The sequence below is a fragment of the Dipteris shenzhenensis genome, chromosome 9 (assembly GCF_047967505.1).
Source record: "Dipteris shenzhenensis isolate YYH24624 ecotype China chromosome 9, Dip_SZ_1.0, whole genome shotgun sequence".
Lineage (NCBI taxonomy): Eukaryota > Viridiplantae > Streptophyta > Polypodiopsida > Gleicheniales > Dipteridaceae > Dipteris > Dipteris shenzhenensis.
In genome coordinates, this window is record NC_141604.1 from 51,430,570 (window position 1) to 51,445,857 (window position 15,288).

Sequence of the window (15,288 nt, forward strand, 5' to 3'; positions counted from 1 at the left end):
AGAGGGAGCATCATTCCGTCGAACATCGCGGAGAGAGAGAGAGAGAGAGAGAGAGAGAGAGAGAGAACCCATTTAGTGGAGCATCACAAAAAACAGAGCAAAAGAGCGAGAGGGAGAGAGGGAGAGAGAGAGAGAGAGAGCGCGCGCGCGCGCATCATTCGAGCATCACAGAAACAGAGCGAGCGAGCGAGAGAGAGCTGCGTTGAGGATTCAATAAAGTTTCCGTCCCCTTCCCAAACTCCAGATGCTCATCTCATGCAACGACGAGCATCACCAAGGTCGCCGTCCTTCCTGAGGAACTAACCCGCCTCCGATTTGTCTCTGCACGCTGCCCACAATGCTCAGAGATAATGCTGAAAGCGTATATAACCTCATCCCGCCACCACCTTCGTGCACCAACAAGAAGCACATGTACCCGAAGTCCAAGGTGGCAATCTTGATCCTTCTCCCGCATTTTCATTAGATTCTTCCTTGCATGAGTGAGCACATTTGCTGAAATAAGAAAGAGCACAAGTTATCGTTTTGAAACTCACCGCATGCAATACCCATTGAACGGGATATGAACCTTTCAGTCCTGTTAAAATTGAGCACGTAATGTGCGTTTGACATTGGTCCTGAGATTGTGTCTGCCTACAGTACAAATCGGAAGAAGACACGTTTATGACTTACGTAAAATGGAAGAGATCTAGAGCAACATTTGGACATCCTCCCGGATCATTTCATCCCCATACTGACGATTTTTTAAAGAAACACTCGAAATCCAAAATCAGGAGTAAGTGCGTTCGCTCGCATGCACGCAAGCAGTTCATATTGAGACACAATTTACAAAAATCGTACACGTTTGTCCTCTAAGAAAGAGGTGCTTTTTACAAATCGCACCGCTGACCTTACAATCAAAAAGCCTCACGATATTTGTCAATTTTGATAATGAGGAAGGACAGTAAAAACTACGAGCAAAGTTTTGACAACTTTTATTTGTGGACACTTCTTGAAGTTTTTAAAGGCAAAAACCTTCTATTGCTCAAGTACATGGGATTGATAAGAATGACACTTATAAAACAAGCGAGGGGTCTCTTGTGTTGTAGTGAAGCACGGAAGTGTTTGACTAGCGAATGATTAATGGGAGCTGTGGCCTTTCTTTTGCAGCATTTGTTATACGCACTCCAAAAGTACATTTCAAACCACCTATCCCGCATGACAGACCGGTGTGATTCTGCTCCCTTGATGTTCTCCATTATAACAATAATGTTTCAGTTCTCCTGTAAATGCAGACGCATTTCTGTACATGCATGTGCCTTCATTCTTCTGTATGATAGTGTCCTATTGTTTTCTGCTTAAGAGAGAGAGTATATGTTGACCCCGATTTCTCTCTCTAATCTGCTTTCAACTTTTGGCAGGTTCTGCAGCATGACAAGAAGAATTTTATTTATTCTAATGCTGTCGAGATAATTCATTCAAGTAAGCCTCCACATCTACCCGAGTGTATTTGCACATGCACGTGTAATGTAGAACGCCTGCGCACGTGCCATGTGTATGCAATTTTGTGCATGCACTCGTGTAGTGCACAAAAGCACATATGCACAGGTGTGCAATGTGCACAAGCCATGATGCATGTGAGAGAGAGAGAGAGAGAGGAGAAGAAGAAGAAGAAGAAGAAGAATGTTTATTGATGTTTGCAGAAGGCCAAAAATGGCCTCTGAGACCAAAGTTAAGTTGAAGAACCTTTGCTAACTGAGCTGTACCCACGAAGCCCTTCCATGCAGCCACATAAGCCTCATGATCTGCTCTCTCAGACCTCTTCGTATCTGTCTTGTGGCAGTCTGTATCAGTGCCCACATGGAAGCTCCTGTGCATGGCATATGTCACTCTTTCTTCTCTCTCAGATCTGCCCCCATGGCAGCCTTCTTCTCTGCCCATGTGGCATCTCTGACCCCTTCTGCTGCTACAGGTCATCCTCCCCATTATCTTCCTCATTTTGGGGCTCACAAGTGGGGAGGTGACTATATACGAACAAAAATCTATCACATCCAGGCTGCCAAAAACTGTCAGCTGTTCTGCCTGCTTATAGACACAGTCCAAGCAGGAGAATATGAGTAAGTGAACGTGATAGTCACCCTTTCAATCTTCCTCTCCTTAACAATTTCACATTCATCAAGCTTAAGAACAAATATGGCCATAGACATGGCTGTAGTATTTGATAGAGTGGATGATGACTGTGCTTCATATCGAGGACCACAAGGCTGCAAGGACACAGCCAAACCATCGAAGCAGGACTATTGGAAGGTCGAGCAAAGGGAACTGGCAGCTTAGCCAAAGTGCAGGTAAAGAGGAGAGGAAAACCGGAGAGAGAAGTGACAGGGGACAGGAGGCTAGTACAGGCCCCCCACTCAGAGAACACCAGGTCGTGGGCTGGAGCAGTGGGCTGTAACATTGATAAGTTCTTATGACTTTTCTGCTTTCTTTATAAGTTTTGTTATGAAAGAAAGGGTATGTATGTAAAGTCTGAATATCATGTCTACATTTTGAGCGGTTCTGTGTGTATGTCTCCCTGTCATAGCTCCCAAGAAGCTGCCAAAGTATGTACCACGGTCGGTTGAAAAGCCGACTTATGGAAAGGTTCCGAATTATCTTCTAAACTTTAACCGGCAAGTCAAGGAAACGCAGACTAAGGTCAATTTAGGAGGATCAAAGCAGCAGGGACTTGGAAGTCAACCAAACACCAGGAGGCAAGTTTAAGATTGAGAGTTGTTTTGATTTATATTCTCAAGTCATGGTCATTTGTGCAAATCAGAATATGGTGAGCATTGAGATTGCCATGGCATACAGGTTTAAGGGTCTCTTCATTGGATGTATTTTGTTAAATTGGAACAATAGGATAGATCTCTTTCTTATTTTCAGAGGTATGTCCAACAAGTTCTTGTTCTGATCATGAAGGCTCAAAGCTGCAATGCTTCATACTTAATAAATGCAAATAGTAATTCATGCTGTTCTAATGTAGGCTTGAGGAGTCAGAAATACAACAGCTTATTGAAGGGCTTAAAAAGAAATGGCAGCATGTCAATACAGCATATCAGAAAACTTCAGTCACCCTTGATACCTGGGCAAAGAAAGCCCGAAAGGAGAAGTACGCAAAAACATCTCTTCTCACTGACCCAAAAATTCTGTTTCTAATAGTTCACGAATAGTCTAAAGCAGATCACTACTCTGTATGATAATTTCCCTGGGGGACTGCAGGTTTGAGGAGCAGCTTATGCAAATTGAAAGGGATATACAGACATTGTCCAGGCGTGTAGTCCTGGTGGTGGATAATGGGAAGTCTCAATCCTCCAGCAGCTTTTCGAGTAAGAGAAAACACTTGATGAGTCATTGGTGAAGACTTTGGATAAGAAATGTGTGATTAGTTAATCTTTCGATCATGCACAAATCTTCTTCATGGACATGGCACACTTGTGAAGAGAGGCATTTTCATTTTCATGGAATTGAAGCTTGTTTTCAGAATTGGATAGAGGACATTGGGATATCTATTCGTTTTCCTTGTAAAAATCCCAAGTAAAATGTATCTGTGTTTCATAAGTGAGCAACATTTGTGAAGGTTGAATAAATATTGGATTGTTTTCCTGTCACTGAACTGTGTCTGTGTTTCACGGTTGTGTGAAACATCTAACTTGCTCAAATAACAGTGCATGTAGTGTACTTGTGTGATGATAAAAAATGCAAAAAGAGAAAAGTTAATTAAGAAAAACTACTTTATGGGCAGTGAGAGGCATGCTTTGTGGCACACCTTGGTCTCATAAAGTCTCTGTCCAAAGGTATGTGCAAGAAAGATTTTAGCCATCACAACACCTTGGGCCTCAGTCCATTTGCTATGCCTCTATCTTGCAATGCTACACTTCGGCAACTATCCTTCTTCATATACAACAGGTAATCCTAAAGCCTTATCATTATAGCAAGCAACAACACACGTGACAATGTCCCATTATCTACTCGTGCTGAACGTCTAGATCTTCCAAAAATCTTAAGTCAACATGTATAAATCGGAATTGAGCATGGTTTGTCACGAGAGAGAGAGAGAGAGAGAGAGAGAGAGAGAGAATCATATGTGATCAAATCAATTCTTTGACCTTGTATGAAAGCATATTGGGCGAAACATAAACCAAGATAGACATTACCCAATAGAGAGAGCTATTGAGGTCTCAATCCACGTAAAAAGATTCTTTCAACCATCACTCTCTATTGTCATGGTGAGATGACTATGCTACTCTACATGTTTACCAATGCAAATTGGTTTTGGACATTCACTTGTGTGAGGGTTGATTTTACATGTTTTGTGCCAATGGCCAAGTCCTACAAGACTTAGATGCAAAGCAAGGAGCAGAACCTTGTCACTTTCATGTGTACAAACCCGAGTTCTTGAAGTGGATAGGCTTGTTGTCTAACCGCATAGCTATTTGCATTGATCGTCAATTCAAAGCTCCCTCCCAAGGTTTGGACAGTGGTGAAGCACTTGCATGGTAAGGCAAATCGATACTTGGGATGAAGGAACGGTGATTTGGAAAGGAAGGAAGAAAACCCATATAGGCAAAGCTCACAAAAAAAAAGGTTGGCAATTCAATGTGGAGCAGAAGAATTACTGAGAATGAGAGCATACATACTTGATGAAACCATGGGGAAGCTTCTGGGATGCCTTTGTAGAGTGAAAGCTTTAAGCTTAAAGGATCTTCAATTAAAGAATGCAATTAGGGTGGGTAGATAGCTTAGGGATGAAAGCAGATGATGACATTTAAATTAGAAGTAATATTATGATTTTTATTGTTAAGAAGAAAGTTGGAGGAAAAGTTGAAAGCCTTAGATAATTTCCAAATCAAGAAATACATCATAGGCAAGAAGCATTCGGATGGTGGTAAGCTTGATAACGGTCGAAAAGGTTTCAAAGAAGTCGAGTCTGGCCACTTGAGAATATCCCTTGGCAACAAGACGTGCCTTGAACTTGGACAGAGGACCATCAGCATGGTACTTGCGTTTGAAGATCCACTTACAAGGAATGGAGGAACGGCCTTGAGGAAGTTCAGAAAGTGTCCACGTTGAATTGTGCATAAGGGATGCATATTCCTCATCCATTGCCTTCTTCTAGTGATCAGCATTAGGTCCATTGGTTGCTTCTTCATATGAAGTTGGATCAACATTATCATCACGATGGTGAGCTTGGAACCACGGACATAATAAGATTGAGCATTTTCAATTACTTTTGTGGATGGTGAGCTTGGAGCATAATAAGATTGAGCATTTTCAATTACTTTTGTGGAGGGTTTTCTAGAGCGAGGAGGAAGACTTGGAAGGCGATTTTGAATATAAATGGACATATGAACAGCCTCAGCCCAAAAGCTGGAATCGAGACGACTATGACTCAACATACTGTGTGTCTAATTGTTAGTAGTTCTGTTCTTACGCTCTGCTACTCCATTGAGTTGAGGTGTGTAAGGAATGGTCACTTCATGTACAATACCCTACGGACGAGATTGTTGTTGAAACTGATCACTGAGATATTCTCTTCCATTGTCGGACCTGAGAGCCTTGATCTTGTATCTAGTTTGAAGCTCTACCATGCACTGATAATCAACAAAGTTTTGAAATGCTTCTGAACGTCGTCGTAAAAAGTACACATCTGTCCATCTGCTGAAGTCATTGATTAAGGTCATATAATAAAGACTTCCTCCCTTGGAGAGTATTGGCATTGGACCACATATATCCATATGAACGAGTTCTAGTGGATGACTTGCACGAGGTGCTTGTTGATAGAATGATCTCCGAGAATGCTTTCCTAGGCCGCATGCTTCACAATTACCAAGTCGAGGATGATTGTCAAGATCAAGGCCTTCTACCAAATGATGACTATGCATATACTTAATAACTTGAATGTTCCTGTGTGCAAATCTCTGATGCCAGATGTCTGCTCTTACTAGTGGCCAACAAAACTACATTCTTAATTTCAGCAGTATCTGTAAGAAAGTCAAGGACTGGCGTCAGAAAGATAATGTTTTCCGATGGTGAGAGGTTTCATGGCAATTATCATCTTATACAAAAATCACAAATACAACTTTAAACTACACAAAAGAAAGGCAACCACAAATTCTCATTGCATATCAAATGAATGGAGAGAGTATATACACAAATACTTTTACATACTGCATAGTGCAAATTCACTCGACAAAACCTTTGAGCATATCAAATGAATGGAGAAAATTACAAACAATTATCATTATAAGATACTTTTTAAAAAATTGCATAAATTGCAAAATAAACAACACCCCACTACTATCCACTTTATTACAAACCTCACAAAAATTTGTGACCATGGCTAGAGTCTTTCTAGCACAAGATGTTGACGAAAAGAATAGGGCACCACGATATTGAGAAATTACAATTAGCATTAGTCCATCGGCGAGGGCGGATTAACCTAAGTCATAGTGGTAATTATTGCAATTAACCTAAGTAGTGATGGTGAATTGGAGGACTAGAGAAGCCTGCATCTAGAAGCTTCTTCCTTTCGATCCTTCTGCAACCCGCAACTTCTCGAGGAAACTTCTCCGCACCAGCATATATAGAGCAGCCCCCTAGGCAGGAGGGCAAAGAGAGAAGTGAGCAAAGCCGAGCTAAGGGGAAAGGGCAAGGGGGAAGTCAGTGAAGGGGGATGGAGAGGATTGTGAGGCAGCCGAGAGGTGTGCAGGAAGGTGACTTGTAGAAAAGCCAACTCTGCCTCCCATGACGCAGCTGCTGTTGCAAGCCTGTTTTTGCCTTCCACAACGCAGCGACAATAGCAACGCCAAGGCGGAAGAGGGAAATATAAAGAATATGTTAATCTCCGAGTAGGTGAGTAGATAGGTTAATTGGATGTCTAATATGTTGAGGGAGGTGGAGTGAGGGAGAGGCCAATAGAGCAAGAGAGGAGTAGGGAGGGGGCAAAGATTTATTGCTGGGAATTTTCTTCCAAAAATTAGGAATTCACTGCAATTGATTCGGGTTGAGAATCGTTAGTAGATTAGTAGCTTTGATTTTTAGAATTCGAATGACCTAGTAGTGCTTTCTTTCATGTCCTACATTACTTGCTAAGGATATTATTTTATTTTATAGTCATGTCGACTAAGGCAAAGTGTTCCATGGGAGCACGCTGATGGACGCCGACAAGGTCCTAGTGGATGCTTAGCATGGTTTAGTTAGGGATGCCTAATTGGACCTATGTTTTGCTAAGCTACATGGTTAGTACTATGGGTGATTGATTCCATGTTAATACTAATGCCGCTAGTGTTGGTGTTATTACAATTGGATTGCTATGTATTCTGAGGTTTGTATATCGAGCGTAATTACGTTGGGATTAGTTGTTGTGATGATTCATCAATTGACAATTGGCAACTTGGACACAGATGATGAGTTGGGTAATAAGGAATGGAGATGGTACAGATATTTTGGATTGATCAAAGTGTCCAAGGCCATGGGGACAATACTATAAATTGATGTAGGTTAAGCCGGGGGCTAATCCACTTCATCAATTGTGAACAAGGACACATTAAACCTTGTGATATTTTGAGCTTGTGGAGCTATGTTAAGAAATCCCTTCAATTGTGAAAAAGAAACACTTCTAAATGTACTATTACGAGCGCTTTACGTTTTGAAATATACAATTATAAATACTCTAGATGGGAAGCAAGAGCCACCAACTAGAGGGGGCAGATTGGACCCCATGCCGTGTCACTATCTCTCTCTCGTTTCTCTCTCCCTTGTTCCCTTTCCTTTGTTCCTGGTTTTTCTTTGTTCTTTAGATCATGATTTTAGTAGCTCATAAATCTGTAGACATAGTTAATCTCTGTTATTTTAACAATGGTATCAGAGATTTGGGACGCTCCTTGAAGGAAGCTGGCTCAAAGAAATTGACCTTGAGATTTGTGAAGCTTGTTGGGAAAGGTGCAAAGCTAAGGGAGGAACAAGAGTGGGATATTGCACGCAAAGAAAGGAGCTAGAGTTCAATAAAATGGCACTGTAGACTATTGCAAAACATCTCTTTGCAAGCCTCGAGAGTCTGCTCACTGTGAGCCCGGCTCCTCTAGTCTTGTATCACTGACTAGCCTTAAGAAGGCTCCAGGTTATAGTGGCAACGTGCTATCACAAGACCACCCATGACAGGCATACGATCATCTGTGTGGAGTCCTGCATACGATCATCTGTGCAGAGTCCTAGTCTCCTAAGCGGCAAGAGAGATCATGCCAGAGTGACACTTTATAAACAAAATCTGCAACATTTATCTCAGAACATGAATATATTCCATGCACAATTTTTTGAAAATGATTAGCATTCCTCACAATGATTTTCTAGTTAACCCCTTGGAGACATGTTGTTTGTTGAATAGATCGTAGAATGACAGGTAGAGCAAACCACAAATAAGCATTCCTGCAGGTGTGCAAACGAGTTCAAGAGGGAAAGTGCAGCTTCTCACATCGGTAGCAAAGCAAGAGATCTTTCTCAATTTCCTCCTCATCATGATGCGGTGGCACCCGAGTCCAGCACATGTCCAGCCGCCTTCATGCCCCTATGCAACCTCTGCACTCTGGCATGTAGAACCTGCTGTTGAAATGTGATCTCTTTCATATCAAATTCATGCACACCTCATTATTTTACCTCAATATTCACATGATTATCAATCATTACCTCTCTCACCTTCTCTAACTCATCCTACCTACCCGCATTAGCATGGATGTTTGGTAGCATTAAATATGGAGAAGCATTCCTCGGATCTAGCTCAGAAACAAGATTTGCAACACGAACAGCCCGCTCCAGATCATTGTGAATTCTGCATGATGAAAGCAAGCTCAACCATGCTGAAGGGACATATTGGTATGGCATACTGATGATCAAGTCCTCTGCCTCTCCTAATAATCCTCGTCGCCCAAGAAGATCAATCATGCACACATAATGCTCAACTGAGGGGGTTATGCCATGGTCTCTTTTCATAGAGTCAAAGTATTGCCTCGCATCAGCAACCAGACCAGTATGACTGCAGGCAGTGAGAACAGAAATGAAGGTGACATCGTCTGGTTCAAAGCCTTCAGCCTGCATTTGACCAAACAAATGCAGTGCCTCCTTGCCATGCCCATTCTGGGCACAAGCTGCAATCACCGCACTCCAGGACACTACATCCTGCTGGGCCATCTCTGCAAACACTGCCGTGGCATCATCTAGGCTCCCACATTTCGCATACATATTGACAAGGGCATTACCTGCAACAACCTCTGATTCCCATCCATTGCCAACAACAGTAGCATGGATCACTCGACCCTCTTCTAAGGCTGCCATACTGGCACATGCATCTACAATGCAGTTGAAGGTGATCTTGTCTAGCTCCAAGCCTTCATCCTGCATTTCAGCAAATAATTGCAGAGCCTCCTTGCCATGCCCGTTCTGGGTGCACGCTGCGAGCATGGCACTCCAAGAGACCACACCTCGCTGTGGCATCTCTGCAAACACTGCCCTTGCATCATCTAGTATCCCACACTTGCCATACATTTTGATGAGGGCATTCCCCACATAAACATCCGATTCCCATCCATTGCCAGTAATGGTAGCATGTATCACTCGACCCTCATCTAGGGCTGCCACACTGGCACAACCATCCACAATGCAAATGAAGGTCACCATGTCTGGCTCAAAGCCTTCGGCCTGCATTTGACTAAATAATTCCAGGGCCTCCTTGCCATGCCCATTCTGGGAACAGGCAGCAGTCACTGCATTCCAAGAGACCACATTCCATTGTGGCATCTCTGCAAACACTGCCCTCGCATCACCTAGGCACGTACACTTGCCATACATATTGATGAGGGACGTCCCCACAACGATATCTGCCTCCAATACGTTGCTAACAACAATAGCATGGATCCCTCGACCCTCTTCTAAGGCTGCCACGCTGGCACACGCATCCACAATGCAGATGAAGGTGACCTTATTTGGCTCAAAGCCTTGGGTTTGCATTTGATGAAACAGTTGCAAGGCCTCCGTGCCATGCCCATGCTCTGCACACGCAGTGATCATGACATTCCAGGAGACTACATCCTTCAGTGGCATGTCTGCAAACAATGCCCTCGCGTCATCCAGGCTCCCGTTCTGAGCAGACGCTGCGATCATAATATTCCAGGAGTACACATTCCGATACATTGTTTTGTCAAACACAGCACGTGCATTCTCCAGGCTCCCACACTTGCTGTACATTTGGACGAGAAGGTTCCTTAGAAATCTGTTGCCAGCATATCCATGCTTGCTCATGTGTTCATGCACACGTTTTCCCTCAAACAGGGCCTTGGCACTGGTGCAATGCCTCAAAAGTGAGGCATATGTATCAAGATTTGTCTCTGGACCCAGCTGACGGAGGATGCCCACATTCAAGCTTTCAGAAGAAAAGTCTTCATTCCTCTGAGGGTGCCCATCTAACATTTGTGTGCAACAGGGTTTTCTGTTTCCTAGCCCGCGAGCTAGCTTGTTGAGCATCCACCTCAAATAGGGGACGGGGACCTCGCCCTTGTGCCTAACAAATTCTAAAGTCGTATGCCTAGCCCGAGGGCAGGGCCTATACAAGATATTCGAGCTTGTAGGGGTGCAAAGTAAGAACCTGTGTGGATGCCGTCTGTCCGAGGAGAGCGGGTCGGCAGCGATGCGAGAGGCCGATGATGATGAAGAGGGAAAAAAAGAGAGGAGCAGGGCCATAGGATTGACGCTGTTGCTAGAACTGGGCAGATGAGAAACCAGGTAGAAATTGATGGTGCCATAGCTGCGCTTGATCCAAGAAGATGGAGATTGAGAGAGGCTCTTAAGAACAAGCGGGGAAAGGACATCAGGATGCCCATACCAGCTCGGAATCCTGATACCCTCTCCCATATACATGGGTGTGTGCCAATTCAGCAAATACAAGATTGGGGGTAGTTAGGCACTTTATACACCAAAGAAACTAAGAACTTGCCCAGTGTTGTTTAGAGAGAGTTCCCACGATGGCGTAGGCTAGCAGGTATGCCAGGGGACTGGCACGAGTCCCCACAACGAGACTACTATGCCAGCAAACGGCTGAGCAACTTGCAAATGTAGACCTTGCGATGGACTGCACAAAGATGCAGGCGTGGGGACAGCCATGTGCATCTGCAACCTGAATCTACCCCTGAGCAATCAACCACTGCAAGCTGCCACCAGAAACAGCTCCATTTTATTGGTTTGAGTGTGTGCAAACAGGGGCAGGGAAGCCCTCGCACCCATATTTCATGGAGAACAGGGGAGGGAGAGCATCCCCTAAAAGGTCTCCGCCTGCAATTAGGTGTATATGCACGTGCCGCTCGCCATGGGTCTACCAGCCTTAGTGCATGTCAAATTCAGCTCAAGTTATTAGCGCAAGGAGTTAGAAATATCTAGGGAGCGATCAATCAGCAAGTGTCAGATTTTTTGATTATGTGCATATGGACTACCTCCCAAAGGAAATTTTTGAAAAGGTTGGCGATTTTGCAAAGCTCACATATGAAGCATTAGACCTTATTGGTGGGGTGAAAAAGCAAAAGATAAACATTGTGATAGGTTCATGAGGAAAGAAAGGCATCACAACAAAACAAAGAATCGTCTCTTGAGCATGGAGTAGATATTCTCCTAAAGGGACCACCACTTTGAGCTCCCTTCACTTTTTAACATTCAATGAGTGGAGGTGTATGCTTATATCGAATGACAAGGAATACATGAGGAGAATGGAGAATTTGAAAATCCAGATTAAAAAAAGCCTAGTCCTGAGCTTACTTTTTGTAAAAGTAGGCCTAGTTTGCACTGTTCGAAATTTCTAGTTACATATATCTTTTGGTCTAGATTTTTATCAGATACATTAGATTAGTTGGAAGAACACTCTAGTGCACAAGTTTTCAATTACACCTAAGAAAAAGATAGATGCAAAGTTTTAAGAGTTGAAAAACCAGCCTTGCATTTTGATTTTTGGTAGAATCTAAAAGGCAAGACCTTGATTTGAAAAAGAAAAGATGCACAAAGTTGTAAATGTTGAAGATGTCCTTTGTTGGTTAAACTTTCTTCTAGGTAATCTGCTCATAACTCTAGGAGACCTTTATTTCAAATAATCATTGGTATTCTGATGGGCACTAATTGTGCTAATTTCTTACCAAACTTCTACCTTTTCACTTATGAGTTTGAGTGTATCCAACGATTGATCTCTTGTGAGACATGTCCAATCAGGTTAGGAGATACAGAGATGACTTATTATTTTTTTTTGCGCAAAAAGTAGTGCTAGTTATGTTGCTTGAAAATGAGAGTACAAGAGGGCCTAAGGGCCAACGGGCTGCAATCGCAAAACGGATACAGCCCGAGGTAACAAAATACTAATTACAAGCCTCTCAGGGCATAATCATCGGAGTGTGGACAAACAGCCACGGTGGGGGGGAATAATGCCACTGAAGACTTTGAGCAGAGTGCTGGAAGAACAGCTCTCGATGGTCCCAGTCGCGAAGTAAGCGCTGTCTCTTCTCCTTCCCTGCCCGAGACTCCCCCTGAATCTGATCCCACTGACCCTTGAGCGTATGAATGATCGTGCTCCAAATGTCTGCTAGGGTCTGGGTAGCAGAAGAAGCCTGATCTCCTAAGGTCTGCACGCACCTGGAAGTCCATATATGCTAGCCTGCAATACTCCCTATAATCTCCCAAACTGGATGCCGAGTCATCGCTCCTGCATCTGTCTCTGTCAGATGCCAAGGGAAGCTGTCCATGTATGCCCAGGTGGCCCATGTGATGAAGAAAATTGCATCCTGCCTAGAGAACTCATAAGCCAAGTGATGTCCCATCTCGGTGCTGCACTAGCAAACGGCTCCCCAAGTGACCGGTCCTAGCTCGGGTGCAGCCCTCGCTAAGATTCCGCAAAAGGAAGGCTCCCTCCAGCTGTGCCGACCTCCCACAGTGAACAAGGAGTCCCAATCTGCCTGCTCCGCCTGAGCTATATCGAGGAACTCTGGGCCTCGTCCCTGCTGATCCTCTAAGGTCTCAAGGTTATTGAAGTCCCCTCCTACAATCCAAGAATCCATCTCTGGCAATAAGTCTGTCAAAGAGCTCCAAAAAGCAGCTCTCCGTCTGAGGTCGGTCGGGGCATAGATATTGAGGATGCCGATGCGGGATCCCTCAATATTCAAGCCCACCCAAAGCGCTCGTCCTGGGATCAGGGTGCCAAAGCCACACACACGTTGAACTAGAAAAGCGTTGATGGAGGTACAGACACCCCCGCTCCTCCCCTGCTCGCCAATCGAAGGTTCCCAGTAGGTGTGGGAGCGTCCTATGAGGACCTTCCCATAAATACTGGTCTGAGAAGCCGAAAGCTTGTGTTCCTGCAATAGGAGCACATCTACCCTTCCCACCAAGGCTGGCTGGAGCTTCTGTCTGATCACCATCTTCCTGGGGCCGCGGGTTCCTGATGAGTGGAACCCGTTGACGTTCCAAGAGATAATGTGTATACTCATGAAGAGGGGAGATGGGCCACAAACAGCTGTCTACTTGCGGTCGATGTCGAGGTGGTCGGAGGATGGCCAGTGTGCAGATGAGGGCGCTTCTGTGAGGGTTTCGAAGGAGAGGCTGGATCATCAGACCCATCCTCTAAAACCTTCAACAGAGGGGAGAGGCCTTCGTCCCATGGTGGTAAGCTCTCTCTAACCAACTCGACGCCTCTGCCAGGGAAATACTATAGAAGCCCGCTACCTCTAAGGTCCTCCACGGGAGGAGCCCTTCCGCATAGACCCACTCCAGAGGCGATCGAATAATGACCAAAAGTTGGAATCGTTTGGCGCTGTGGCGCCATCTTAGACAAACGTCACCCTCCTTCCACTGCTGCCGAAGAAGCTCCGCTGCTCTGCTACCGATCCAGTCCTGCACCTGCTCCTGGGACTGATCTTGAATCATCTCCCAAACATTTTCATTTGTCCATTGCTCATTCCCATCACTGGTGATAGTGAAGGAATAGCTAGGACCATCGTGGGGGGCAAGGACGGACACCTTACCCTCCGCCCCCTTTCGGAGGAAGAAGATGCTGATGTCTAGGCATGCAGGGAAGGAGCCAATACCCGCTGCATCCAAGTAATCCCAAGGTCCTGCTCGATAACACTCCAAAGGTAGAGCTCTAGGAGCAGCCCTTGGGTGTGGGGACGAGGATGAGGAGTTTGAACCAGAGAGAGGGGTGCTGGCCAGTTGTGGGGAAGGGCCTCTCCCCTCTGCCAGGCTAGGAGGGATAGGCGCGGGGGAGGTCTGTGTTGTCTTCGGGGCCGCAGGTGGCATAGGCGGAGGGGGGGGTTCTCTCGAGATCATGCTCGAGGGAGAGAGGGGGGCTGAAACCAACGGTGGTGGGAGGGATCCTGGAGGGGGGGGGGTAGGGGGACCGAGGAGGAGGGGGGGCGGGATGAAGGATGAGGGGGAGGCTAGCTGATCTTCTCCTTCCCTTTCTTCTTCCCCTTACTGGGCTGCTGCTGATTGGTGACCACAGGGGGCTCTTGCTATAGATGGGAAGGCCTTTTTGGTCATGTTTTGTTTCCTTTCCGTTTTCTTTCGACTTCAGTCTAGCCTTCCCCTTTGGGAGGGGGTGTCGATGCCTGGCGGGGGGGGTCCTGAGTAAGCGAGGGCAGGAGCACGCCTGGTGCCCAAAGCCATGGCATCTCAAACACTGATCTGGGTGACCAGTGACCATAATGCGCTGCGTCACCACACGTGTGTCCGTCTCAATCTCGAACTCCGAGGGGATACTCTGCAGATCTAGGATTGCCACTTTGACACGTGGCACCCCTTGGGCTGCCGTTGCATCAACGAAGGTGTCCTGCATGAGCCAGCCAAAGTGTGCCCCCAGGTCCTTGATGATCGGGCAAAGCTCGGTTGTGAGGCCTGGGAAAATGAGGGTAACTGGATGGCGAGGAATGCGGAAGTGGGCATTGAAGTCCGCTACACTGAAACCCCTATACCATGGGACCATGAGGATAATCTTCCCACCCACAAAAGTATGGGACCGTCTGACTATATCGCTCGCAGCTTGTGTTGAGGAGAGCTTGAGCCAGAAGATATCACGTCCCATGAGTGCAACCTCCTCAATGTGGCTGTCCTCAAGGTAGAGGGTGGACTGCAACCAGTCCCTGATGTCTGCTTGTGAAGGGGCGTAGCCGAGGACTCTCCCATAAACGGATGTCTGGGAGAAGTCCGTGGCAGCCTGCTTCACCAAGGAGACCTGATGCTTTGTCAGTGTTATGCGGT

General features: G+C 45.4%; 2 protein-coding genes across 2 annotated transcripts; one reads left to right on the top strand and one right to left on the bottom strand.

Annotated features, from left to right (window-relative positions):
- The first annotated feature begins 337 nt into the window (after nucleotides 1–337).
- LOC147898806 (uncharacterized) lies at nucleotides 338–3,373 on the top strand. Its single transcript, XM_087379863.1, has 7 exons — nucleotides 338–427; nucleotides 637–772; nucleotides 1,147–1,205; nucleotides 1,398–1,458; nucleotides 2,558–2,726; nucleotides 2,999–3,124; nucleotides 3,235–3,373. Exons 1-7 carry the CDS (start codon nucleotides 338–340, stop codon nucleotides 3,371–3,373), a joined length of 780 nt encoding a protein of 259 aa, XP_087235989.1.
- A 5,153-nt stretch (nucleotides 3,374–8,526) lies between these two features.
- Nucleotides 8,527–10,473, bottom strand: LOC147898807 (pentatricopeptide repeat-containing protein At1g08070, chloroplastic-like). Its single transcript, XM_087379235.1, has 5 exons — nucleotides 9,843–10,473; nucleotides 9,580–9,770; nucleotides 9,277–9,402; nucleotides 8,730–9,099; nucleotides 8,527–8,630 (listed from the first exon to the last, which is right to left on the bottom strand). The coding sequence occupies exons 1-5, from the start codon at nucleotides 10,471–10,473 to the stop codon at nucleotides 8,527–8,529; spliced, it is 1,422 nt and encodes a 473-aa protein (XP_087235361.1).
- Nucleotides 10,474–15,288: the final 4,815 nt, after the last annotated feature.